Raw genomic sequence first — 25,927 nt, 5'->3', positions numbered from 1 at the left:
ATACACGCTTGTTTTTCTAGCACAGTGGGGACTTTCTACTGACTTCAGTTGCTTTTATACTGAGCTCAGGATGTTTTCTATATCTTTACCCTCACAGAATGCTTACTGTGTTTTTAAAATGTCATTAAAATGTAATTTAGTATCTTCAGAAAGCCATTTTCTTCTTGGAAACCTTTGGCTGCTTCTCCCAATGTAGTTGATTTGTCCTTGTTGGGACATTAAATTAAATAATTTTCTGGGTTCAATAGAAGCTCAATCAATGGAACATTGTTTATTAACTCAAAAAATGTTGTCTTTTTCAAAAAGTGCCTCACTGTAAAACATTACGTCACAAAATTCCCTTGTATTTAACATGGAATATTTCTTTAAGGCCTCAGTGTTGGCAAAACCTGAGGCGCGCACACATACTGGACATGCTAAGACCTGTTACTGAACTAAAAAAAGCACCTGACACTGATGGTGGATTTTACTTGCCACAGAATCAGTTTCGTTGTCTGACAGACAATAGAAAAACCCCACTGACCTACGTGCTGTGCAGACACATTCAACAAAATCCACAGTCACACAAGCCCATTTTGCCTGTCAGTCTCTCTCTTACTAATGAAGAAGCTTCATGCTGTGTGTGTGTGTGTGTGTGTGTGTGTGTGTGTGTGTAGTCTTGCAGTTGCTGCCGTCATTCAGGCAGAAAAAGTGTGTGTGTATGTGAGAAAAGGGGGTGAGGAAGGGAGTGCAGGCGTCATGCTCCATAAAGCCACTGTGATAGTTTGAGCATACTATTGCTTCCGACACACACTTCCAGCCGGACAGACATTCACATACTTCAGTACCGCCGTATCTCACTTGCTGCTGTGGACTTGGTATTGAGAGAGAGGACAGCATGCTAGCTGCCGAGGCCTCCAGGGGTGAGTTTCTCTAATCTGATACAGCCAAAATGTGATTTGAGCAAGGTATCCTGAGTGTCCGAATTTGATCTGCTATAATGGGAAAAGGTTAAAGTTTATATATTAATAATTGTGTTTATGGCTTTTGAGCAGGTTAAAAAGTTCAAACCAGAGTCACACATAGTTAAATTCAAATTTAAGGCTAAATATTTTTTATGCTCAAAGTATGATAGAATAGGATAGGATAGGATAGGATATGTAGGATGGTATATAGGATAGATTAGGATAGGATATGGTATGATAGGATAGGATAGGATATGTAGGATGGTATATAGCAGGGATCCTCAAATCTGGACCATTCCTGCAGAGTTTAGCTCTAACCCTAATCAAACACACCTGAGCATGCTAATCAGAGTCTTCAAGATCATTAGAAAATCACAGGTAGGTGAGTTTGATCAGGGTTGGAGCTAAACTCTGCAGCAGATTGGACCTCCAGGGTAAGATTTGAGGAATCGTGGTATATAGGATAGATTAGGATAGGATATGTTATGATAGGATAGGATATACCTGTAAAATACAACAGGATAGGATAGGAATGGATATAGGATATAGGATATGATAGAATAGGATAGGATATGGTATTCCAGGATAGGATAATATAGGATAGGATATACCTGTTGGACACCACAGGATAAGATAGGATAGGATAGGATACGTAGGATGGTATATAGGATAGATTAGGATAGGATATGGTATGATAGGATAAAATAGGATAGGATATACCAGTAAATTACAACAGGACAGGACAGGACAGGACAGGACAGTATAAGTTAGGATAGGATGGGATAGGTAGGATGGGATATAGGTTATGATAGATTAGGATAGTTTATGGTATGATAGGATAAGATAGTGTAGGATATACCTGTAGGATACAACAGGATAGGATAGGATAGGATAGGATAGGTAGGATGGGATATCGGCTATAATAGATTTGGATAGGATATGGTATGTTAGGATATACCTGTAGGAGACAACAGGATAAGACAGGATTAATAGGATAGGATGGGATGGGATGGGATATAAGATATTATATATTAAGAGAGGACATGGCATTATAGGATAGGATAGGATAGGATAGGATAGGATAGGATAGGATAGGATAGGATTCACCAGAATAAAATAGGATAGATGCAATGTTTGGGATAGGATGGGATATATATAATATGATAGAATCTAGTAAGATAGGACAGGGAGATATATATGATATGACAGGATTGGATAGGATGGGATATAGGACAGGACAGGATAGGATGAATATAAGATGGGACAGGATATGATATATGATGGGGTTGGGTAGGATATATGATTGAATAGGTATCGATCTTTTTGTTTCGTGTCTCAAAACTTCCAGGATCATATTTTCAATTATTAGTCGAGACCAGATGAAAACTGAACTCTGACTTGAGACGAACTTGAGTCTGAGAGTGGCTTTTTCCAGACTTGAGTATTACAACACTGCTATGACATCTTATTCTACTGTATTCCATCCTATATCCCATCCTATCCTGTTCTGTCCTGTCCTATTTTATCTTTATCTTATCCTATATCCAATCCTATCCTATCCCTATCTTATTGTAAAGATAAATTCCAAAAGCCATTGTTCTAAATGAAAGTGATCAATTCAATCCTTTTACAAATGGCCTGTTAGTGAAAGGTATAATGGTCACTGGTCATGTATTTTGCCATTTATGATCATGTGATCCTGAGTGGCGCATACTTGTTCTTTGTTTTGAAAGGTGAGGTATTTTTAATAAATTAATAATTAACCCTTGTGCATCAATAAAAAAAGTTAAACTTAGGTCCATAGTGGTCAAAAATGTCCATGACAAAAAACGGTCATAGAAATTGGAAGCTTGGGAGCACAGACTTAAGTTTGGTCTCATTTTAAAGAAGACCCATGGCAGATTATTGTTGAAGTAAAAAAGGTTTAAAAAGTGCAATAAAAAAAAAAAGTTATACAGGTTTACGTTTATGACAATGATTTATGAACAATATTTCATACTTTATTTTATATATGAAACATGTTGAACTCTAAACCTGCTAGAAAATCAAAGCCATAAATCTAAACAAGTTGTGTTCCAAATTTGAGGTTGATATCTCAAAAAATTAGCTTTCAGTAAAATTTAGTTTGGACGCAGTACCAACTTTTCCCCATTAGATGCCAGCAAAACTCCGCTAGTGCACACGGTGGTTGGATTTGTGATTTTCAGTAGAATTTTTCTTTCTCAAATATTACAAGCACACACACACAATTTTTTTTATGACACATACAAACCACACTCTGACATCCATACCAACACACCCACACAATTATATCTGCATTATTTATCCAATTGGCTCTATAATATGCAACAGAAAACAGGAATAAAGTGAGTATTTGCTTTATAGACCAAACCTGAAAAAATGGCACCATCTGGTAAAAAAACTATAAAAAAAAATTTAATTATGAAGCCTGTGAATGAAAGCCTATTAACAAAAATTGCATCATTTTACAGTTAAATGGCACTGCGATTAAAAATAGCAGTTTTAATGGGTTTCAAATGGGTTTTTTTTGTCCAAAAGGTGCTGAGAGGAACTACTTTTTTGTACCTAGTGTAAAATAGATTTATTAAAGAAAATGAGGGTGGAATATTAAAATTCCAATAAAAATACACACCTGAGCCAAAATGTATGCAGTTAGCATTAACACAGGCAAAATTATCAAACAAAATAAAAAAAATAAAATGGACAAAAATGTCCATAAGTTTGCACAAGGGTTAAATACAAATAACCATATACATTCAATAAATATGTAATTAATATAAATTACATAAAATATAAATATAATTAAATATAAAATGATACAATCTGTCTCAAACAAGACCTTTCTGGGTGAGTAGAGCATAGCGATGCTCTCTTTTGAATTAGGCAGATCTTTCTTGTAGACCTTCATGTCACAGATACACACTTCAGGAAAGAAAAATGCTGTCTTTGAAAATTGAAATCATTTCAATTGTAGAAATTAGCCTCCTGAGATCCTGCGTCCTCATATGAGGACATAATACTTTAGTGAATATCTCTTGAGACTATACATATCACAGGTTTAATTCTGGATGCCCTGTACAGAGCACATTCAGGGCTTTTAAGAGATACTAAATTATTGGATGTTTCACCATGACCACTCCCTCTCCTTGGTCTTCAAAAATGTCTGAAATTAATTTAGTGACACTCTTATTGAAATATGATAATATTTAGTAATTATTATTTAAATCTGACAATTTTTTAAACTGTGTGTCATAAAACAACATCTTGTTACGAAACAGGACGTTGATTTCATACATGTCCACACCGGGACTGAAAGCATGTTTTTTATGCATTTTGGGAGACAGAACAAATGAATAGGAAAGAAATTATATTTCAACATTCCTATGAAATATTACATATTATTATGAAAATATTGTCAATTATGACTCCCATTATTACACTTCTTTTTTCATTACATGTTGCCCCAAAAACATATTAATATGCAAATTAGATTTATACAAAGTTTGGTAAACAAAAAAGAAATAATAATAATAATAAATAAATTATATATATATATATATATATGCATATCCTGAAAACTAAAAATGTATTGGTGATTAAAAAAAAATCAATAGTTTTTGCCCATGCATGGCAAAATCCAAAGAAGATGAAGAACAGGAACAGGGAACTCGAACTCAACCAGGAACACAGCGGGAACACAGTGTGAATAAAAAACGGGTTTCAATTTAGAGACATGAAAAACGGAATTAATTCTCCTGTACGCCGGAGGAAGTTTGAGGCGGACTGCCACTGGGCTAAGAATCTTAGTGACAGTAAATGGACCAATGAATTTGGGGGCTAGTTTATTACAGACGGAGCGGAGAGGAATATTCTTGGAAGAAAGCCACACTTTTTGACCAACGACGTAGACGGGAGGCTTCGACCAGTGGCGATCGGCCTGAGCCTTAGTGCGCGCTCCCACCCGGAGAGTCTCATGGGCTCTCCTCCAAGTGTGACGGCACTTCTGGATGAAGGTGTGGGCAGAGGGGACAACGACTTCGGATTCCAATCTAGGAAAAATAGGTGGCTGGTAACCTAAACCAGTGGTTCCTAACCTTTTTTTCAGGGGACCCCTATTTTAACATTACATTTTTTTCACCCATAGATACGCATCCACTTTTCTCTATGTAGTCTATATGTAAACCTTGTGTGTTTTGACAGTATTAGCGCAAAACATAACTTAGTTCAGTAATCAGGCGCTGTTTGACAGGGTTTTAGTGCGCACGCTTCTGGTGTATGCTCTCTGAAAAATGGACGTCAGAACAGCGCGTGAATGAAACATTTAACCGGCTTGTATGCAAATAATGTACTTTTGCGTTCGCGAATAAGTGCAGTGTCCTGTCACAGTAACTCTACCGCTGTATGTTGTGTTACTGAGACGCCATAACTGTAATTGATAGATCATGGAGAGATTTTTATCGTCCAGATTCAAAAATCGTCATATCGCACACCCCTAACTCATTCATATTTTAATTCATATAATTTCCCTCTGTAAAACCTTTCACTGCTTTCCGCCATATTTTCAAACAAAACGAAACCTACGCTGCATGCTGCGACTGTGTGAGATTGTTACTACCTTTCCTTAAATGTTGAACAGTATTTAGGTGAGTTTTTATAATCCTGGTAAACAAACGGTTTTAATGATAATACAGAATATTAAACGGTAGCACTAACTGTCAGGAATTTCATCTTGTGGTCAAACTAGAGTGAGCTTGGCGACACCTTGTAAATCTTTAGCGACCCCCAGGTTGGGAACCACTGACCTAAACTACACTCAAAATGCGAGAGGCCCGTGGACGACACTGGTAACGCGTTATGAGCGTACTCAACCCATGAGAGTTGCTGGCACCACGAGGTAGGATTCTGAGCCACCAAACATCGCAACACTCTCTCAAGGTCCTGGTTGGCCCGCTCAGTTTGGCCGTTGCTCTGAGGATGAAAACCAGAGGACAGACTGACACTCACCCCCAGTAAATGACAGAACTCCTTCCAAAATTTGGAAACAAATGGGGGTCCCTTGTCGGAGACCACGTCCATCGGGAGACCATGAATGCGAAAGACGTGATCAACGACAGTAACCGCTGTCTCCTTGGCAGAGGGTAATTTGGGCAAGAGAATTAAATGGGCCACCTTCGAGAACCAGTCCACTACGGTCAAAATGACTGTATTGCCCTGGGAGGCCAGGAGGACAGTAACAAAATTGAGCGCGATGTGGGACCAGGGTCTCGAAGGGACAGACAGCGGTTGAAGTAACCCTTCCGGGGGTCGATTGGAAGTCTTACCACGAGCACAAACTGAGCAGGCCAAAACTAAATCTCAGATGTCACGAGCCATGGAACGCCACCAGAATCGCTGTTTAACAAGAAAGCTGGTACGATTCACTCCTGGTTAACAAGCCACATTGGAACAGTGACCCCACCAAATAACGTCGGAGCGTAATCTCTCCCTGGCACAAATAACCGACCCGGTGGGCACTCGGACGGCAGCGTTACCCCTTCTAAAGCTGTGCGAACCTTCGATTCGACCTCCCATGTGAGTGTAGAGACAACGAGTCTCTCAGGTATAATACACTCGGGAGTGGACGGGCACTCAGAATGATCAAAAATATAAGATAAAGCATCGGGTTTGATGTTTTTGGAACCTGGACGGTAGGAAAGGGAAAAGTCAAAACGGCCAAAAAAAAAAAAAAGTGCCCACCAAGCCTGCTTGGAGTTAAGACGTATAACGGATCTAATATACTCGAGGTTCTTATAATCGGTCCAGACAATAAAGGGTATCCCCGAACCCTCTAACCAATGACGCCAGTCTTCCAAGGCTAATTTTACTGCCAGCAGCTCTCTGTTACAATGTCGTAATTGAGTTCAGTGGATGACAAACGATGAGAAAAAAAAAATGCGCAAGGATGCATCTTGTCGTCCGAGGAGGAGCGCTGGGAATGAACCGCACCTACCCCCACCTCTGACGCATCGACCTCCACAACAAACTGAATTGTGGGATCAGGGGCTATGAGAATGGGAGCTGAAACAAAGCGGCTCTTGAGGTTGGTAAATGCAGCTTCAGCAGCACCAGACCACCTGAACGTCGTTCTGGTGGAGGTCAAGGCAGTCAGAGGAGCAGCTAGTTGGCTGAAATAAAAACGCCTGTAGAAATTGGCGAATTTCTACAGTGGCCAATCCACCACAGCATTAACCTTGTTGGGATCCATGCGCATCCCCTAGGACGAGATGATGTAACCCAAAAACGGGACTGACTGTGCATGGAACGTGCATTTCTCCACCTTGACAAAAAGCCCATTCTCAAGCAGCCTCTGGAGCACTCGCCTGGCGTGCTGAACATGTTCCTGGAGAGAGCAAGAAAATATAAATATGTCATCCAGGCAGACATATATGAACTGATCGACCATGTCTCTCAGCACGTCATTAACGAGTGCTTGGAAAACCGTGGGGAGTTGGACAGCCCAAAGGGCATAACAAGATATTCAAAGTGCCCCCTGGGGGTATTAAACGTGGTTTTCCACTCATCCCCCTCCCTTATGCGGACCAAATGATAAGCTTTGCGCAAATCTAATTTGGTGAAGACAGATGCTCCCTGCAACCGCTCGAAGTCTGAAGACATCAACAGCTAGGGGTAAGTATTCTTTACCAAGATGTTGTTCAACCCTCGGTAATCAATGCAAGGTAGCAGGGAACCATCCTTCTTCCCCACAAAAAAAATTCTGAATTGGGTTGTGAGCTCGGACACCTGCGCTACCAAGGCTTGCACGGCTCGACCAGTCGCTAACATCTGTTCCTCCTGCCGATCCATACGTGCGTTGTTGTTGGACAAAAAATCCCGTAGATCCGATGCATTCGCTAAATCCATTGTGTGGTCAGATCGTTCAGTCCCGATCACAAAAGAGGATTCAGTAGTGAATGTGAAATATAACAATTTATTTGTGAGAGTCCAAGCAAGAGTATAGCACATATAGCAAGAGTCAAATGAAGCATTTGCTGAATCACAGTCACTCTTGGCAGCGCAGGGACGCAAATGGGCAGCTGTGTATCTCCCGGGAACATATGGAATCCTTCGTTACTCATAACCGAATCCAAAGAAGAACAGGAACAGGGAACTCGAACACAACCAGGAACACAGCGGGAACACCAAACGATCTGACAACACAGGACAGAATACACAGGTCTTAAATAGCAGAGCTGATCAGCAACAGCTGGCGCTGATCAACCCGTCACCAGCAATCACAGACACGCCCACACACACACACACACACACACACACACACTCACATACAGAGCGAGAATGAGTTAGTGAACCCATAAACCGTGACATATTCATGTCTTTTTACTTAAAAAAAATGATTCCCAATGTCCTCTACCAAGGACATGGCATAACTTATTAATTAAATATCATTTTAATTTTTTTATGCTCTAAACAATGTAGTGACATGAAAAAATACTATTTCTTTCCTAAAAAAAAAATCCAGGTCTCAGGAGATTAGATTAAATTTAGAGAAAATGGGGACCTGTGGTTAAATATGTTGCTTCTCACTACTCTCCTAAGAAAAAGTCCCCAGTTATCTCACATATGTGTCCAGAGTTTCAGAAGACTTCTCAACAATATCTCAAAACAATATTTCCATGCTGACCTTGAATTATGATTGTAAAAATGAAAACAATTGAATCTATTGTTACAATAACAATAAAATCTATTATGAGGCCTCATCCACTCGTTCACACTGGTGATCGGATTTACAATCAGATGTTAATCATTATATTTGGTGATTCTTTTGAATTATGAAAACAATGTCCTGTGCTCATTTTGTAGAACTTGACCGGTTAAACATTGACATTGTTTTATCTATATATGTCCGTGCTTTTTGTGGTCTCAGACACAGACTGAGTCACAGCTCTTCACAGCCAGGCGTGGCTCACACACACACACACACACACACACCTGTTTTCAGCCATATAGAGAGGAATGTGCCACATGCAACCACACTCAGCAAATATTAATATTACTCAAGGCCATGGGGATTCCCACAGGCTTTGTTGAAGAATCAGACCATTCCCTATGGATATTCGGCAATACATACGTCAAAGTCAAAAGGTCATCCAATCAGAATGAACAGCAGAAAACAAGATATTAACTGAATTGATTCCCAACAGATGTGCTAGTGAAAGTCATATATTTTAAAAGTATTTAGGGGTGGTTTTCCTAAGTAATCTCTATTATGATTGTGTTTGATATCTATAGTAATGTGCTGATAAAGCATGATTCATCTCATCTCATCTCGTCATGGCCCGAGTTTAACCTCTATGTTTGCTGAAGTCTTGTTTTCAGTCTAATTACATTTCACTGAAGAGTGTGGAGACCAATTCTGTATCTCAATGTATCAACTAAACAATAAAAGAAAATATGTTTATGTGTCATTTACACTGACAGCTATTTGCAGAAGAAATGTGACCAGAAATCATTAATTTTTAGAGGTTGGCGAAATGAGTGACAGGTGATATTTTATGTGCAAATGTGATGTTATGGGTGACTGCCAATGGCAGTAAAGCACTTGTGATGCCTGGCAAGATAGTCAAGCAGGAATGCCTAGTTGCAACCAACAGTATAGTGACCTGGGGGCCTCCAGTCAGTCAGGGTGTGAATTAAAGGGCTTAATTCCCACTTAATTAATTAAAGCTTGATTCTCCCTAAAGCAAATCAACACTACAGTTTGGGGGGTTTTACATGTATTTGAGTTTTCATAATTCATTTAAATACATATATAGGCCTACATTTCAAAAGCATTATTAAATGTTTCAGTAACCTAACCATAACAGTTAAGTTGCTAGTTAATCAAAATTATATCACAAAAAAGTAGTATTTTGTTTAAATATGCAGTTATAGCTAACAAAAATACTACCAGAAATAACAAGTCAAGATGCTGTGAACGCTCCCTACAAATGGTCTATTAGCCTACATATACACAGTATTTGAATTTCATAAACAGATATATACATTTTCACAACTATAGCCACATTCATTAGTGATTTTTTGTTAATGTAGGATGTCATTTCCCCTAAAGTTCACATAGAAGTCCAATTTACAAGGCGCATTAACTAACCTAATGTTAGACTAATATTTGACAATCTAAATACATTTCATCTTCATTTTAAAAAAGATATATACTACTCAAGAGTTTAAAGCCAAACAACTTCTGCTATATGTGCTTGTGGCCTATTTGATTTCACGTTACATCTAATGCAATGGCATAGACATTTTATATTCCAATTCTATACCCATTTACCAGATTTCGAGGTAATATAGTTAGTCTCACTCTCAATGTCGCAACTCTATACCACATAAAAATGTTTGCAGAAGTGAGAAAGACATCTGAGTAGAAAACGCCACACTACCATAGAAAAATACCATATCAACACGTCTGTTATATATTAAACAAACTTGATCATGCCTAGACTACGAAAAAGGTAACTTCGTCAGAATTATATCGCATAATAAAATATTAAAATGACCACTAGTGAGTAAATGCTCTAGTAATTCATTTATTTCTTACTCATAACGTGATGTCAAATGCGTTACAGAGGCTGTTGTGTGAGATATGTGGCTTTGTGAGAGAGTGATTTACCTGTTGTGGTCTCACTTGCACGGAAGTGCATATAAAGGTTGGGCAGGTAAGCGCACGCGCTGAGTCTGTCTGTCCAGGTGAGCTCAGACCTGCTCGCGCTTACATGCTTGCATCCCGCGTTTGCTTGCTTGAGAATATGAACTTTATTTTTTCTCCTCTGATCAGAAACCGTGAGGACTAATGGGGATTGTTTCACTCTACATTGTCCTTCACTTCTGGCTTGGCACTGTCGGAGGTAAGACTGAAGAATTTTTGATCAATCACATTAAGAACATACATGCAGTTTCGTTCCTTATTCAGCTTTTAATTCCGCCTTTAAAATGATCAATCATTTAAGAGCGATATGAAGGCAAAAAGTTTATTTTACCTCACTCATTTTAAAATATTTGAATTTAACTATATTTGTTTTGAAAATGAAATTATTTTGAACATCTGCATAAACATGACAAAACCTATTTAGACTATGCAAATATGTCATTTTAAATCTTCTAAGGCATAGTTTCTCTTATTTACATTTAAATATTTTTAGTATTATGCTTCATCTCATGTGTTTCATGAGAAATGTAGCTGTGTAAATAGAGTAAAGTTCTTGTTAGTGACACATGATTATGTAAATACTCATTATGTGAAGATATTAATCACCTTGAAATGTTACATGCAGATCTTGATCTTGGTATATAAAACACAAAGGAACAAACACATCCTTACATCACAAGGCCTATGACAAAATTAACATTAAAAATAATACATATAAAACTTGTAAACAGTCCAAAATATGCTATCATTCATGCCCCAGTGCATGCTGGGAAGACAGCAATTGAGACTGAACCACAAACCCATTTTCTTTTTCTAGTGTAAGCATTTTTGCACTCACAAATGCGTCAGTCCATCTCATCTGCTGTTTACTGGTTTCACCTAAAAACACCTTGGCAGAAATTGTTGTAATAGAATAGAACCTGTGCAAGTGATGAAAAACAGTAACTTGATTTAAGATTCATTTTTGGTGTAATTTTAGTCTACTTGCTGCTTAGACTACTTTTTTGGCAGAGAGCAAAACATCAGCTGACTCTCTATGGTTTTGATGTTGCGTGAGAAACTTTGTTGCATTGAGAAAAGCGAACCGCATCCACAAACCACGCTGTGCTGTTTTGTGTGCAGGGACGTGTTCTCAATTTAACGCTCTCTCCTGTGATGAGTGTCTGCAGCAGGGGCCACAGTGCGCCTGGTGCACACTACAGGTAACACAACTGCTTTTGCTTTCAAAATGTTTCAGAATGCAGTGAACAAACTCTTCTTGAAGGGATAGTTCACTCCAAAAAAGGAAGTACTATGCTAGTACAGTACAATATATTGTAGTAACAATGGTAGTAAATGATTCTTCACATCCTATTTTAACTGAGAAATAGCCATCAGGAAGGTGCTATAGGGCACATACACCAAAATATATTATGTATACTACAAACACATTTACATATTTATGTGCTTTTTAGTATACTAAACTGCTGTAAGGTCTGCTAAACTGGAACAACTAATTTTGTGCTTAATGCACTTGAATTGTGCAGAAGATACACTAAAGTATATGTTATATTGTATTTTGTGGAACTATTGCGTGTATACTTTAGGTACATTTTAAATATCTTGCATTCAAAGACCGATATTATACAGAGATCATACAATAGTGATATTAAAACACATTTTAGGCATAATATTAAGAAATGCGCATTGTGCAATGAAGAAGTACTCCAAATAAAGTTGAATTATAATTTTATATCAGTAAGTCTTAAGTGATATGTCAATAAATAAGTTAATGGTTTTGAAGTATACTTAGAATGAAATAAATGTATTTAAAATAAATTATGGCATAGGATTTTTACTCTGAAATTTCTAGTAAATTTCACAACGTGAAATTTTAAAGCAGAAAGACTAAAAGAGTATATTCATGTACAACATACTCCAATAATATTTGTTTTATTACCTTATTAATTTAGAAAAAATACATTGTGAAGAGTCAAATCTCAATAATATAATATATTTGTAATCTATCTGTATCTATCTGTTTATAATATATCTATAAATTTTAGTTTGACTGTCTTAGTTAATTATCTTTTTATGCAATAAAAAACTTGTAAAGTGTTACCCAAAATAATTAAAATGATTGTTTATCCAGAATTTCACTGACTTCTTCTCTATCGGCGAGAGATGCGACACACCCGAGGCTCTTCTTCAGAAGGGATGCTCCGGCGAATTCGTGGAGTTCTTCGTCACGAACGTCAAAATACTGAAGGATCAAGGCTTAGGAAAGAGCGCCGGCTTCACTAACGTTTCATACATCGCACCACAGAAGATGCGCCTCCAGCTTAGACCAGGTAAAAAAAAATGGGTGACACAGATTTGAAAATCAAAGAAATGTCTCTCTACCCACAGCTGCTCCTCTGCTGGTGAGGTACTTCCCCTGACAGTAAGATTTAGTCATTCAGAGACAGAAAACCAACTACAGACGAACTACACAATGTCTGCTGGTGCCGAAGTGGGTGCCGAAGATCACTCTGACCTGGAAAACATTTGTACCACTGTGGAATCTCAGAATGTAAACTTGTGCCATTTTGAGCTTCGTTTGTCATTTTTCTTCCACAGGAAGCCAGCTGTCCTTTCAGATTCAAGTGCAGCAACCAGAGGACCATCCGGTGGACATTTATTACCTGATGGACCTGTCAGCGTCTATGTATGATGATCTGAACATGATCAAAGACTTGGGCTCGACGCTTTCAAAAGAGATGGCTAAGCTTACCAGCAAATTCAGACTAGGATTTGGTTCCTTTGTGGAGAAACCAGTTCTGCCTTTTATCAAGATAACACGCGAAGAGTTGGCCAATCCCTGCAGGTGATTCCCATAATACACCAGCTTAGCCAGGTCTGAGGGTTCTGCCAGTATAAACCCAAGAAGTAAGATGAATGGGACATCAATGGGCGGAAAGTGTGATTTAATTTCAACCCATCATGTTTACGACCACTGAGTTACGTCACATGACATCATCGTCCATTTAGAAGTGAGCGATGATCGTTTCAGACAATAGAAACCCATTTTTAATCACGTTTCTCTTTTGCAGGAGTGTTGATTTTGAATGTCTCCCCACATTTGGATACCGACACCTTCTGTCTTTAACAAGCAGTACTAACAAGTTCAATGAGATCATCTCAAAGCAGCAGGTATCGGCGAACATTGACTTGCCAGAGTGCGGTTTTGACGCCATCATGCAGGCAGCGGTGTGCGGGGTGAGTCGGTTTCCCTTCAAATGCTTAGCTTTTATGGAGAGAACGCAATTTTTTTTCAACTTCTGGAAATGTCACTGTCAACTCAGGACAGGATTGGTTGGCGGAACGATTCCATGAAGCTGTTGGTGTTCGTGAGCGATGCAGATTCTCATTTTGGGATGGATAGTAAAATGTCCGGCATCGTTGTCCCCAATGATGGAGAGTGTCACTTGGACAACAATAATGAGTATTCCATGACTACCCATCTGGTAAGGTGAAGTCTGCAGCTTCAGTTACTGTGGAATCAGGAAATTTGAATCACTTGAAAGGAATACTCCAGGTTACAATGTCTATAAATTAACCTCTATAGTCGTTTTTCATTTTAAACAAATAAGGCTGGGAGGGATAGATGTAGTTTTTGGAAACACATATTTTCAGTATTTCATCAGCTGAACGATCGACACCAAGATAATAACAAGAATAGTACAGTTGAACAGATATATATCACTTAAGGCCTTGTTTTCATTTGGATCAAATTAAATGTGGTGTTGAGCTGACAAAGGTGGCATTTATGGCACTAGAAAAAAATCATTTTGATGCTTCAGTTCCTAAAAGCAATAGGAAAAGTAATATATTTACAAGTATGCGTTTACATCAGTATACATTTTGGTAATTGACATGAAATAATTTTGGGAAGTTATTACTGTATTATTACTGTAAATGCTTTCACAAAAATATGCACTTCATTTTCTCTCTATATACAGTGGTGTGAAAAAGTGTTGGCCCCCTTCCTGATTTTTTTATTTTTTTATTTGCATGTTTGTCACACTTTAATGTTTCAGATCATCAAACAAATTTAAATATTAATCAAAGATAACACAAGTAAACACAGCATGCAGTTTTTATTATGAAGGGAAAATAAAATCCAAACCCTCATGGCCCTGTGTGAAAAAGTGCTTGCCCCCTAAACCTAATAACTGGTTGGGCCATCCTTAGCAGCAACAACTGCAATCAAGCGTTTGCGATAACTTGCAATGAGTCTGTTACAGCGCTGTGGAGGAATTTTGGCCCACTCATCTTGGCATAATTGTTGTAATTCAGCCACATTGGAGGGTTTTTGAGCATGAACCACCTTTTTAAGGTCATGCCACAGCACCTCAATAGGATTCAGGTCAGGACTTTGACTAGGCCACTCCAAAGTCTTCATTTTGTTTTTCTTCAGCCATTCAGAGGTGGATTTGCTGGTGTGTTCTGGATCATTGTCCTACTGCAGAACCCAAGTTTGCTTCAGCTTGAGGTCATGTACAGATGGCCGGACATTGTCCTTCAGGATTTTTTGGTAGACAGCTGAATTCATGGTTACATTTATCACAGCAAGTCTTCCAGGTGCTGAAGCAGCAAAACAGCCCCAGACCATCACACTACCACCACCATATTTTACTGTTGGTATGATGTTCTTTTTCTGAAATGCTGTGTTACTTTTACGCCAGATGTAATGGGACACACACCTTCCAAAAAGTTCAACTTTTGTCTCGTCAGTCCACAGAGTATTTTCCCAAAAGTCTTGGGGATCATCAAGATGTTTTCTGGCAAAACGGAGACGAGCCTTTGTTCTTTTTGCTCAGCAGCGGTTTTCGTCTTGGAACTCTGCCATGCAGGCCATTTTTGCCCAGTCTCTTTCTTATGGTGGAGTCATGAACACTGACCTTAACAAGCACTTTTTCACACAGGGCCATATGGGTTTGGATTTAGTTTTCCCTTCATAAAAAAAAAAACCTTCATTTAAAAACTGCATGTTGTGTTTACTTGTGTTATCCTTGATTAATATTTAAATTTGTTTGATGATCTGAAACATTAAAGTGTGACAAACATGCAAAAAAATTAAAAATCAGGAAGGGGGCCAACACTTTTTCACACCACTATATTTATATGTGTGTGTGTGTGTGTGTGTGTGTGTATACACCGTATATATATATATATATATATATATATATAATTTTTTGAAGCTCAAATGAAAAGGAAGTGTATATTTTTGTGAAAGCATTTACAGTAATAATTCTGAGTATTATTGTCAGATGATGTCAATGTAACTTAAGTTGCATTTAACCTGGAATATTCCTTAACAATGTATTTATTTTGAGTTCGTGTTTAATTACTATATTTTAAACCTAAATTAACTGAATTATGTTTTTTTTTTTTACAAATGAATGTAGGTATGTCCTGTCTCCTGCAGTATTTTTTGTGAATTTGCTGTCTGACTGAGTGTCTTGTTTTTGGTACTTTTGTCATCTGTATTTAGGAGTACCCAACATTGGGGCAACTTGTGGACAAACTGGTTGAAAACAATATCCTCCTCATATTTGCTGTGACTGACAATCTGAGGCAGAACTATGAGGTGAGAAAAGAGTAAGGGATTTTCTCTCTCATGTTTATTCATTTTAGGCCACAATGAGGCAAGCAAAAAGGCATGTGTTTTTCTGTGTATGTGGAACCTGAGAGGACCTGAAGGAAGATATATCAGTGTGTGAATAGACTGCATGAATCACTAGTGTATTCAGTTATGTTTACAACATGTTCAAACACTGCCTTTATCACATCACCCAGACCGAACTTTCATGACATAAATATTTTATGTTTTCTGAGTTCCCCTTTTCTTTCGTCTTCCCTCCCTTTCTCCATATCGCTCTCCCACATCTCGAATTCTGTGGCTGCTCTCCAGGAGTTTGCAATTGATGTTTAATCACCTTCTTCTGACTTTCTGATAGAATTATGCAAGTCTGATTCCTGGTGCTACTGTGGGGGTGTTGGCATCTGATTCAAGGAACATTCTGGAGCTCATCATGACCTCATATAAGGTACAGTTAGTCTTCACAAGACTCAGTGTATCAAGGGTAATGTGAAAGTGTTCCTGGACGGTTCATGGAAATAATGGCCCTATTAGGCCAACATTCACACATTTGATGATCATGCATGTGTTTTTTATGCTTTGCAAACTTTAGTGTTCGGATTTCTGTGGTCTTTTGAATGTTTTGCAAATTTGGCTGATTTAAGGAAATGTTATTTTGCAGGCTGACATAGATGAGGTTTCTTAAAATTGTGACTGATTTAGTGATTAGTTCAAATGGGTTGAGCTTTTGATTTCTATCTGTAAAATTCGTAGCTACAGTAAATATATAAAAAAAAAAAAAAAAAACAGACAAATATAATAAATGAAAAATAAAAATATGAAAGATAGATAAATGGAATTATATTTTTATTTTTCATTTACTATAGTTGTTTGTTAATAATTGAGGAAACACAAAAAGCAGAAAACAAATTATTTATGAATAAGTTGCCTAAATTTCTTAGTAAGTAATATATTTAAAATACATTTATTTCATACTAAGTGTAGTTCAAATCTATTAACATATTTACTGACATAACGCTCGAGACTTATTGATATAAAAATTATAATTTAACTTTATTTGGAGTACTGCTTGTGCACAATGCACATTTCTTAATATTAAGCTTAATGTGTTTTAATGTCACTATTGATGAGGATTGTATGATTTCTGAATAATATTGGTCTTTAAATGCAAGATATTTAAAGTGTACCTGAAGTACACTTACAATAGTTCCACTTTAACAAAATCAGATATACTTAAGTTGGACACCAGCACTACTTCCACACAATTAAAGTGCATTAAGTACAAAATTAGTTGTTCCAGTTTTGAAGACTTTAAGTATACCAGTTTAGTTTACTAAAAGTACAATTGCAGGGTATTTTATTGTGTATAAATATGTAAATGTATTTGTAGTATACTTAGCATGAAATTAATGTGTTTCAAATACATTTTAGTATATTTATTTTTCACTAGGGTTACCATATGTGGGAGAGAATTATTTCTTGAGAATTATTTTTCTTGAAGAAATGCATCTTATCTGTTCAATGTTTCCCATCCCTTTAACCCCCTCTGCTCATTTTCATGAGTATCGCCGTGTTCACAGAGCGTGTCTGCACTCGTTCTATGGCTGTTGTTTGATCTCTTCATCTCGGTTCTCCATCCCCCATTCTCTCTTACCTCGGCCTGCTCTCTAATTTTCATCACACCCCTCCAGAAACGTCCTGAGCACTGCACATCCCACCCTACCTAACACAGCTCCACTATGGTGGTGTTTTATTGAAGTGTAAAGTCTGTGACAAACCTCAGTAAATAAGCTAGAATAGACTATTTGAATTGAAGATGACAGTCTAACCTCGCTCTGGACGTGTTGGCACCTGGTATGCTCATATTGGTCATGAGTCAGCCAGACACATGATGAGCTGCTCAGGTGCTCCATCTAGCATACTTACATAACATTGTTGAATTACAGCTTTATGAATTACTTGATTCTAGGGGTGGGCGAGATGACCAAAATTTTATATCATGGTATGAGTAATTTTATTTCACGGTAACGTTATATATCATGATATAGTTATTTTAGTATTAACATTAATGATAGACAGCAGGAATATTAGACTGCTGTCACTTTAAGAGCTGCCCGGATACAATATACACATTACACATGCTTTCTTTCTAAGCTGTTTGCTTTCACTTAAGACCTAAATTACTGTGTTTACAAAATTGCTTGCAAAGACAGGGATTTTGACACATACAAGTGTGTGTATTTAACCATTAAGGCCTATAAAGCAGAAAATACTTTTTTCAATACTCCTGCTGTATGAGCACTGTCTTGACATCTCTCAGAAACAGTCTCTCAAACAGCACATGCTGATAGCGAAATGAGTTCTCTTTTGCTTCTAATTAAAAACAAAATTCTAGTTATGTAGAAAATGATCAGCCTCTTCACTGGGGTCCTGGTCACCCTGTCAAGGTTTATTTTGTGGTAATGATTGGCTCGAAGGGAAGTTTTTAAATTAAAACATTACAAAAATGATCCTCTTCATACATTAACGGACTGTTTGTGTCTGTTGTTTGATTGACAGGAACTGAGGTCAGAGATCGATCTGGAGGTGCTGGGCAACACTGAGGATCTGCAGCTTTCCTTCACAGCACTCTGTCAGGACGGGACCATCATCACCGGACATAAAAACTGCTCCAATGTCAAAGCTGGTGATGTGGTCAGTTCTTCATTCAAACTTTCCTTACAGTAATGCTTCCCTAGTAGATTAAATCACGACTGATAAAAAAAGAACAATGCCTGTCAAGTTTCATACAACTGTTCAATGAAATAACAAACATGTCACACCATATATGATTTATAATGCAATAATTATAATATTGATATAGTTCGTTGTTCTCATTGTGCTGACATGACAGCATTTAAACAAGTGTTTAAATAAATCAAACTTCTTGACAGTTACAAACAAATAAACCTCGCCGAACAAGTTGAACACGTTTTGAAAATATTTGCGCAATATGTTGCGAAATATGTCCTGTGAAAATGACAATTTCTCAAAGCAATTGAAACAAAAGTGATCTTTTCCCACTCAGGTATCTTTTAATGTTACGATCGAGTTAAAAGGCTGTCTTGCCGGTCCACGGCAGTTTTCCTTGCGGCCGGTGGGTTTCCAAGATGCCCTGGAGATCGAACTGGAGTCTCAGTGTGTGTGTGACTGTCATCAAACCCCTGAAGCGAACAGCACCTTCTGTAGCCAAGGGCGCGGGGTGCTGGAGTGTGGCGCCTGCGTGTGCGATCCAGGCTTCGTGGGGCCGAAGTGTGAGTGCACAGAGGGCCAAGAACAAATCAGCGACTGCAGGTGAGAACAAGCGTCATGGAGAGTTTCCTGCGAGGCACGCAGACATACTTTAATGTAAGATTATGTGTGTGGCAGGACGAATAAAGATGCGGAGATGTGTAGCGGCCTGGGCGAGTGTTTCTGTGGACATTGTGTGTGCCACCTGTCTAATTTCGGACGCGTGTATGGGCCGTACTGCGAGTGCGATGACTTTTCCTGCCTCAGGTTCAGAGGAGAGCTTTGCGGAGGTCAGTACCCAGTGTAAGCCTTTGAGTCGAGGGAAAGAAAGCGCTGACACAGTGGGAGGGATATTTGATCTGTGGAATGTTAATGAAAGAATAACACCATGATAATTGCCAAAACAGTTGCTGTACTCAAGAGGACACGGGCGGAAGGGTTTAATGCAGGCCGTCCCATGTTTATATATATATTTGCATATCAGTGCAAGTGTGCTATGAGGTTTTTATATGTACTTTAGGCCTATCAATTTAAGGTGATAATCACAATTATTATGTGTGATAAATTATATATATGTAAAAAAAAACATGTGAAAATAATGAATGAAATTAATAAAATAGTTCTGTATAAGGAATTTTCTTACCATTGGAACATTCATGTCTGAAGCCTTTGTCTAGCTAAAAGTGTAATGTTAAATTATGCAAATGAAATTAAGGTAAATGCTGTTTTAAGCAAATATTGGTCATTGATTGTTATTTTGATGAATGAATCAGCATAATTAATAACACACTTCTGAACTTATAAAACTGATTTATTATTGATAATGAAATGTTTAATGTAAGGTTGTTGTTTTTTCAATTTTAATATCTCACATGCTCACCAATGCTGTAATATTTGATCATAAATACAGTAAAAACTGTAATAGTGTGAAATATTATTCGTTTAAAATAACATAATAATAATAATATTATTAGTTTATTCCTGTGATGCAAATCTGAATTTTCAGCATCATTTCTCCAGTCTTCAGTGTCACATGATCCTTCAGAAATCATTCTAATATGCAGATTTGCTGCTCAAGAAATATTGCATATTATTATTATTATTATTAATCATCTATATATTTCTGTGGAAAATGTGATAAATATTTTTTTAGGATTCTTTGAGCTGAAAGTAAAAAACAAAAAAAACAAACAGTTAATTAAAATTGAAATCTTTTGTGTTATAAATGTCTTTTGATCAGTGTTGGGGAAAGTTACTTTTAAAAGTAATGCATTACAATATTGCGTTACTCCCTAAAAAAGTAACTAATTACGTTACTATTTATGGAAAGTAATGCGTTACGTTACTTTTGCGTTACTTTTTAAATATGAGCAAGGCTTGATTGTTTTTAATACAAGAAGTTCTAATTATAGCAAATGTAAAAGCCCTTTCACACCAAAAAGTGTCATGAATAAACCTCAGGCTGAAGGAAGAGTACAGTAGAACGCAGGAGAAGAAGGTTCAACACTCTTCAGCAATAACAAAAACAATGAAGCACAATTGTAAGTTTATCTAAAGTCATTTTTGTTTATTAGTATGGTTGAACTGGATCATCAAAGGTCAGCAGCAAACACATTGGTTAATAAAATGGGATTAGATACATTTGTGTTGTTTAACATATTTAATTATTGCAGCTTTGCGTCATATTCTGAGTTTGCATTTCACTGTTTTAATTCATTTTGATGAATACTAAATCTGTTTTTTGTGTGGGATGAATTAATACACATTCACATTTAGTCTAGATCTACAGTAACAGCATGTTCACACAGTGCACTGTCAGTCAATAAATGGGAAAAAGTAACTCAGATATTTTCTTGTAAATGCGTTACTTTACTAGTTACTTGAAAAAAGTAATATTATTACGTCACTCGCGTTACTTGTAATGCGTTACCCCCAACACTGCTTTTAATCAATGTAATGCCTCCATACTGAATCAAAGTATTAATTTCTTTAAAAACAAAATATTGTTGTATATATTTCCTTTATGCTTGTTTGTGTAGGTCATGGGGAATGTGACTGTGGCGAGTGTGTGTGTCACAGCGGTTGGATGGGAGAGTTCTGTAACTGCAGCACCAGCAACAGCTCATGCATGTCTCCGGATGGTTCCGTCTGCAGCGGACGGGGCAAGTGTGTGTGTGGGAAGTGCGAGTGCACCGTTCCCGGAGCCTCAGGAGAGTGGTGCCAAAGGTGCCCAACCTGTGGAGATATCTGTAGCTTGCCCAGGTAAAGACATGCACGTCCGTCTGTGACTAAAACTAAGTTTCATAATGAAAATGCAGCATTGAAAGCCAATTGTTTTGGCTACAGTCTGTTTTTTTTTTTGTAATAAGCAGTTTAAGAAATTGTTATTTTAAATTATGTGGGAATTAAAATAATTTCATTATTTAAATAGGCTAATTAAAAGAATATTTGTTTATTTTTTAATGTGATTATTATCATTAATACATGCAAGTATATTTGAAGTATATTTGTTTCTTATCGCTTGTTTTAAATGGACCCACTAAAGGTCCTGTCACCCTGCAGGTCATTTGACTCTGTGATAAAGCGATACAGAGAGAATGAGACTGAAAATGAGAGAGTGCATCTCTGGGAAAAACACTCACAAAGAACACAAAACAAAGCTTCCTCTAGAGACTAACTCTCTGTGGGGTCGAAAGGATTTTTTTTAATGTTGACTTTGTGTCCCGCAGGTCTTGTGTGGAGTGTCACCTCAAAGCTAAGGACCCGCTGGACGAGTGTGCCTTGAATTGCAACTCCCTACATGCCACTGTCAGCAATTCCACAGGTCAGAATCCATTGTTTTCCGTTTGTCAGTGGCCACATGGTCAGTAGGGTAGTTGTTTGTTAAGCAAAAATGTTTCATTAAATGTACGCCTTTTTAAAGGAACAGTATAGCTAAAAATAAAAAAATATATCAATTATAAATTCACCTCATGGCATTCTAAACCTGTATATTCCAAGTATTAATAGTCAATTTTATGATATGGCAATATTTCAACATTTAATCTATAAAACCTATCTATTTTCATGTAGTACTTATTTTTTCAGCTACTACTAGTATATATTCCATAAGGAACTAGTACTTATGGGCTACTACTACTTATTAGTACCTATTAAATACTACACTAGTATGACACTAGTACTTATTCATAAGTATGAAATTGACCCTAGTGCTTATTAAATATATATTTGTACTTGTTTATTAGATACTAGGTCTTATTTCAGTAGTAACCAATAACAATTTATTACATACTACTAATTATCCACTATATATTAATTCTTATTATTAGATACTACCAGTAATACGATTTTAATTGAACTCTACAGTGCCCATTCTGACTAATCATAACATAAGACTAATAAAATAGCTGACAAGTATAATAAGATTTATTACTAGTAATAATTACAAAAATATACTAGTGTCTACTGAATAAGTACTAGTACCTAATTAATAACTACTAGAAATTATTAAATAGGTACTAATATCTAATGAAAAGTAATAGTATTTAATAGTATCTAATGAATACTTACTAGTACTATTTTAAAGGATACGAATCATAATTGCAATACATACTAGTCAGAACTGAATAGTTATTATCTTAATGACAGATCCCCATAGAAGTCAATAGTAATAATTTGAAATGTTACTAGTAACAGCAGAATAGTTACTAGTCACTATTGAAATAAGTAATAGTATCTAATGAGTAAGAAATATCTTTAAAAAATTACTAGTACCTAAAGAATGAGTAGTAGTTGCGAAAGAATAAGCACTAGCCAGTGAATAAGTACTTAATGGAATAGATACTAGTAACTAACAAAATAAGTACTACTAGCATTAAATTGGATACTATTAAGTTTTAAGGATTAAATGTAAAAAAATGCTTGCCATGTACTTTCAGGCTGATTTCTTCAAAAACAAATCTGTCTTAATGTACTCCTATCAGCTCATACAGAGCAGACATCCTTTAGATTGGCCCTCTTGACACTTCACAAAGGGAAACATGCTACTTAGCTTGTTGTGTGGAGAGTCTATTGTTGGGGTCCGTTGGGTTTCAAAACCCTTGAGTGTCTATACAAGATCAGCCTATTATATGAACCCTGAGATCACAAGGCAACTGGTGCTGTGGAGGCTGGCTCTATACGCTCTCTGACTGGACGACAATCAAAAGACATAAAACACTGTCTGTCTTTGATAAAGACACGAGAGGGACAAAGGAAAGAGATATAAAGAGATTGAAGGGAATAAAAAAGACTGTTTTTGAGTGGGATAATATCATGCATACACGACTTGATATGTATATAGGGGATTTTGGTGAATATTAGAGTGATGAATGAATAATTAATTTTAAGGACAAAATGTAGTAAAGGATTTGATTTTGCCCATCAGGTGTCAACTGGGGTGTGAAAAGTGGTTCTTACAGGACGGGAGTTTGGAGAGGCAGAGTTTAAAAATTAAGGATGTCATCAGAAAAGAACATTTGTTTTAGAGGCGGATATAATACATTTTGATTAAAGGTTCAATATTTTAACTTATTAATTCAAACCTTTGTTTTCTTTTTTGAACATTCAAGACCATGTAGTAAGAAAATAAATAGGGTCAAAATTGTTTTCAGGTTAAAAAAACAAACACACACACACACAAGCGTATGTATATATATATATATATATATATATATATATATATATACACACACACACACACATATGTGTGTGTGTGTGTGTGTTAAAAGCATCTGCTAAATGCATAATGTAAATGTAATATATTTTTATTGTCAGATTTTGAGGAGAGTCGGGCAGCATTGTGCACCTTACAGAATGAGGACTACTGTCTACTGTCATTCAGCTTGGTGGACAGTGATCACGGCAGCATCATTTACAACCCCAAGCTTTATGGTGAGACTAATGACTAATGTTTTTAAATACATGTACAGTTTAATGTGGGGCAGTCGTGGCCTAATGGATAGAGTCAGACTCGTAACGGGTTCGAGAGTCGCGGGTTCAAGTCTCAGGTCCGGCAGGATTTGTCAGTGGGGGGAGTGAATAACCAGCGCTCTCTCCACCTTCAATACCACGACTGAGGTGAGACCCTTGAGCAAGGCACCCGACCCCCAACTGCTCCCCGGGCGCCACAGCATTGGCTGCCCACTGCTCCGGGTGTATGTTCACGGTGTGTGTGTGTGTTCACTCCTGTGTGTGTGCACTTGGATGGGTTAAATGCAGAGCACAAATTCTGAATATGGGTCACCACGCTTGGCCACACTTCACTTCACTTTCACTTATACATTGTGGCATTATACATTAGAATAAAGTTCCATTTTATTTTTTTAATTGTTTGTGCATAACTCTCCTACAGACTGCCCTGAGCCGCCAAACGCACTGTTGATCGCTCTGGGCGTGTGCATGTCTGTCCTCATTATTGGCATTACTCTCCTTGTCATCTGGAAGTTTCTTGTTTCTGTCCATGACCGGAAAGAGGTTGCCAAGTTTGAGGCAGAGAAGGCAAAAGCAAAATGGCAGTCGGTATGATAACATTGTCAAGAGAGCATTACATAGAATTTTCTGTTCATTTGAATGTGTTAAAAGCCTAATATACTTTAAATAATTGTGTTTTTGTCCCTCTTTGATCCCCAGGGCACAAATCCTCTTTTCAGGAGCTCGACATCAACATTTAAAAATGTGACCTACAAAAGCGCAAGGCAGCAGAAGAGTGATATTTCTTAGGGCTACTGACCAACTTTGTGTGTTAAAACACAAAATGCAGGCTTCTATTTACCAGGAGCGATTACTTTTTTTATGTTTTATTTTCTTGTACTGTACAAAAAAGAGTGTGTGTGTGTGACTGTGTGCTTGTAATCTGGGGGCAGGACTGTCAGTTACTGGCAGGGAATTTATTTTAAAAACTGTAAATAATTTAAACAATGTGTTGTGCTGCTAAAAGTGCTAAAGGTAGCCTACTGTTAAATCTGGGCAACACTGGATCTTCTTGTTTTATTTTTAGCGTTTCTTGTGGTTGTAGTTATTTGTGACAGATGTTTGCGATTGGTTTGTTGAGGCTGAGCCTTTTGTAATTAGATATGATTGCTGGATCAAATGTAAAAAAAAAGATAAAAAAAAGTCTGTCTACTTGTTTTGTAATATATTTGATGGTTTTCAATAAAATAATTTGAGTTTCACATTACTTCTCTATATGCATCTGCACACAGTCAAGTTAAGGCTGCATGCACTGTGATCGAAAGTGTTGAGTTCATATTTAAAATTGCATAACATTATTTCTGCAAACTGTGTAAATGCACGTGATGCTTTGTGCAGCCTTAAACAGTGTAAATC

The 25,927-nt window shown here is 37.2% G+C and overlaps 1 protein-coding gene across 3 annotated transcripts; it reads left to right on the top strand.

The window, feature by feature from the left end:
• Positions 1-725: 725 nt before the first annotated feature.
• Positions 726-25,777, top strand: LOC306855318 (integrin beta-6-like). 3 transcript variants are annotated; one of them, XM_079393916.1, is made up of 17 exons: positions 726-902; positions 10,798-10,867; positions 11,791-11,870; positions 12,800-12,998; positions 13,267-13,513; positions 13,740-13,905; positions 13,992-14,153; positions 16,184-16,279; positions 16,650-16,739; positions 18,851-18,985; positions 19,359-19,624; positions 19,700-19,851; positions 21,601-21,823; positions 22,291-22,385; positions 24,377-24,493; positions 24,954-25,120; positions 25,232-25,777. In XM_079393916.1, exons 2-17 carry the CDS (start codon positions 10,813-10,815, stop codon positions 25,319-25,321), a joined length of 2,340 nt encoding a protein of 779 aa, XP_079250042.1. In that variant the 5' UTR covers positions 726-902; positions 10,798-10,812; the 3' UTR covers positions 25,322-25,777. The 3 variants fall into 3 exon arrangements, with proteins under 3 accessions (XP_079250042.1, XP_079250041.1, XP_079250040.1); XM_079393915.1 differs by lacking the exon at positions 726-902 and adding an exon at positions 10,668-10,709; XM_079393914.1 differs by lacking the exon at positions 726-902 and having other exon boundaries at positions 10,706-10,867.
• Positions 25,778-25,927: the final 150 nt, after the last annotated feature.

Source organism: Barbus barbus, assembly GCF_936440315.1.
Source record: "Barbus barbus genome assembly, chromosome: 35".
Lineage (NCBI taxonomy): Eukaryota > Metazoa > Chordata > Actinopteri > Cypriniformes > Cyprinidae > Barbus > Barbus barbus.
The sequence above is the reverse complement of the archived record's forward strand: the minus strand, read 5'-3'. Positions and strand labels throughout refer to the sequence as shown.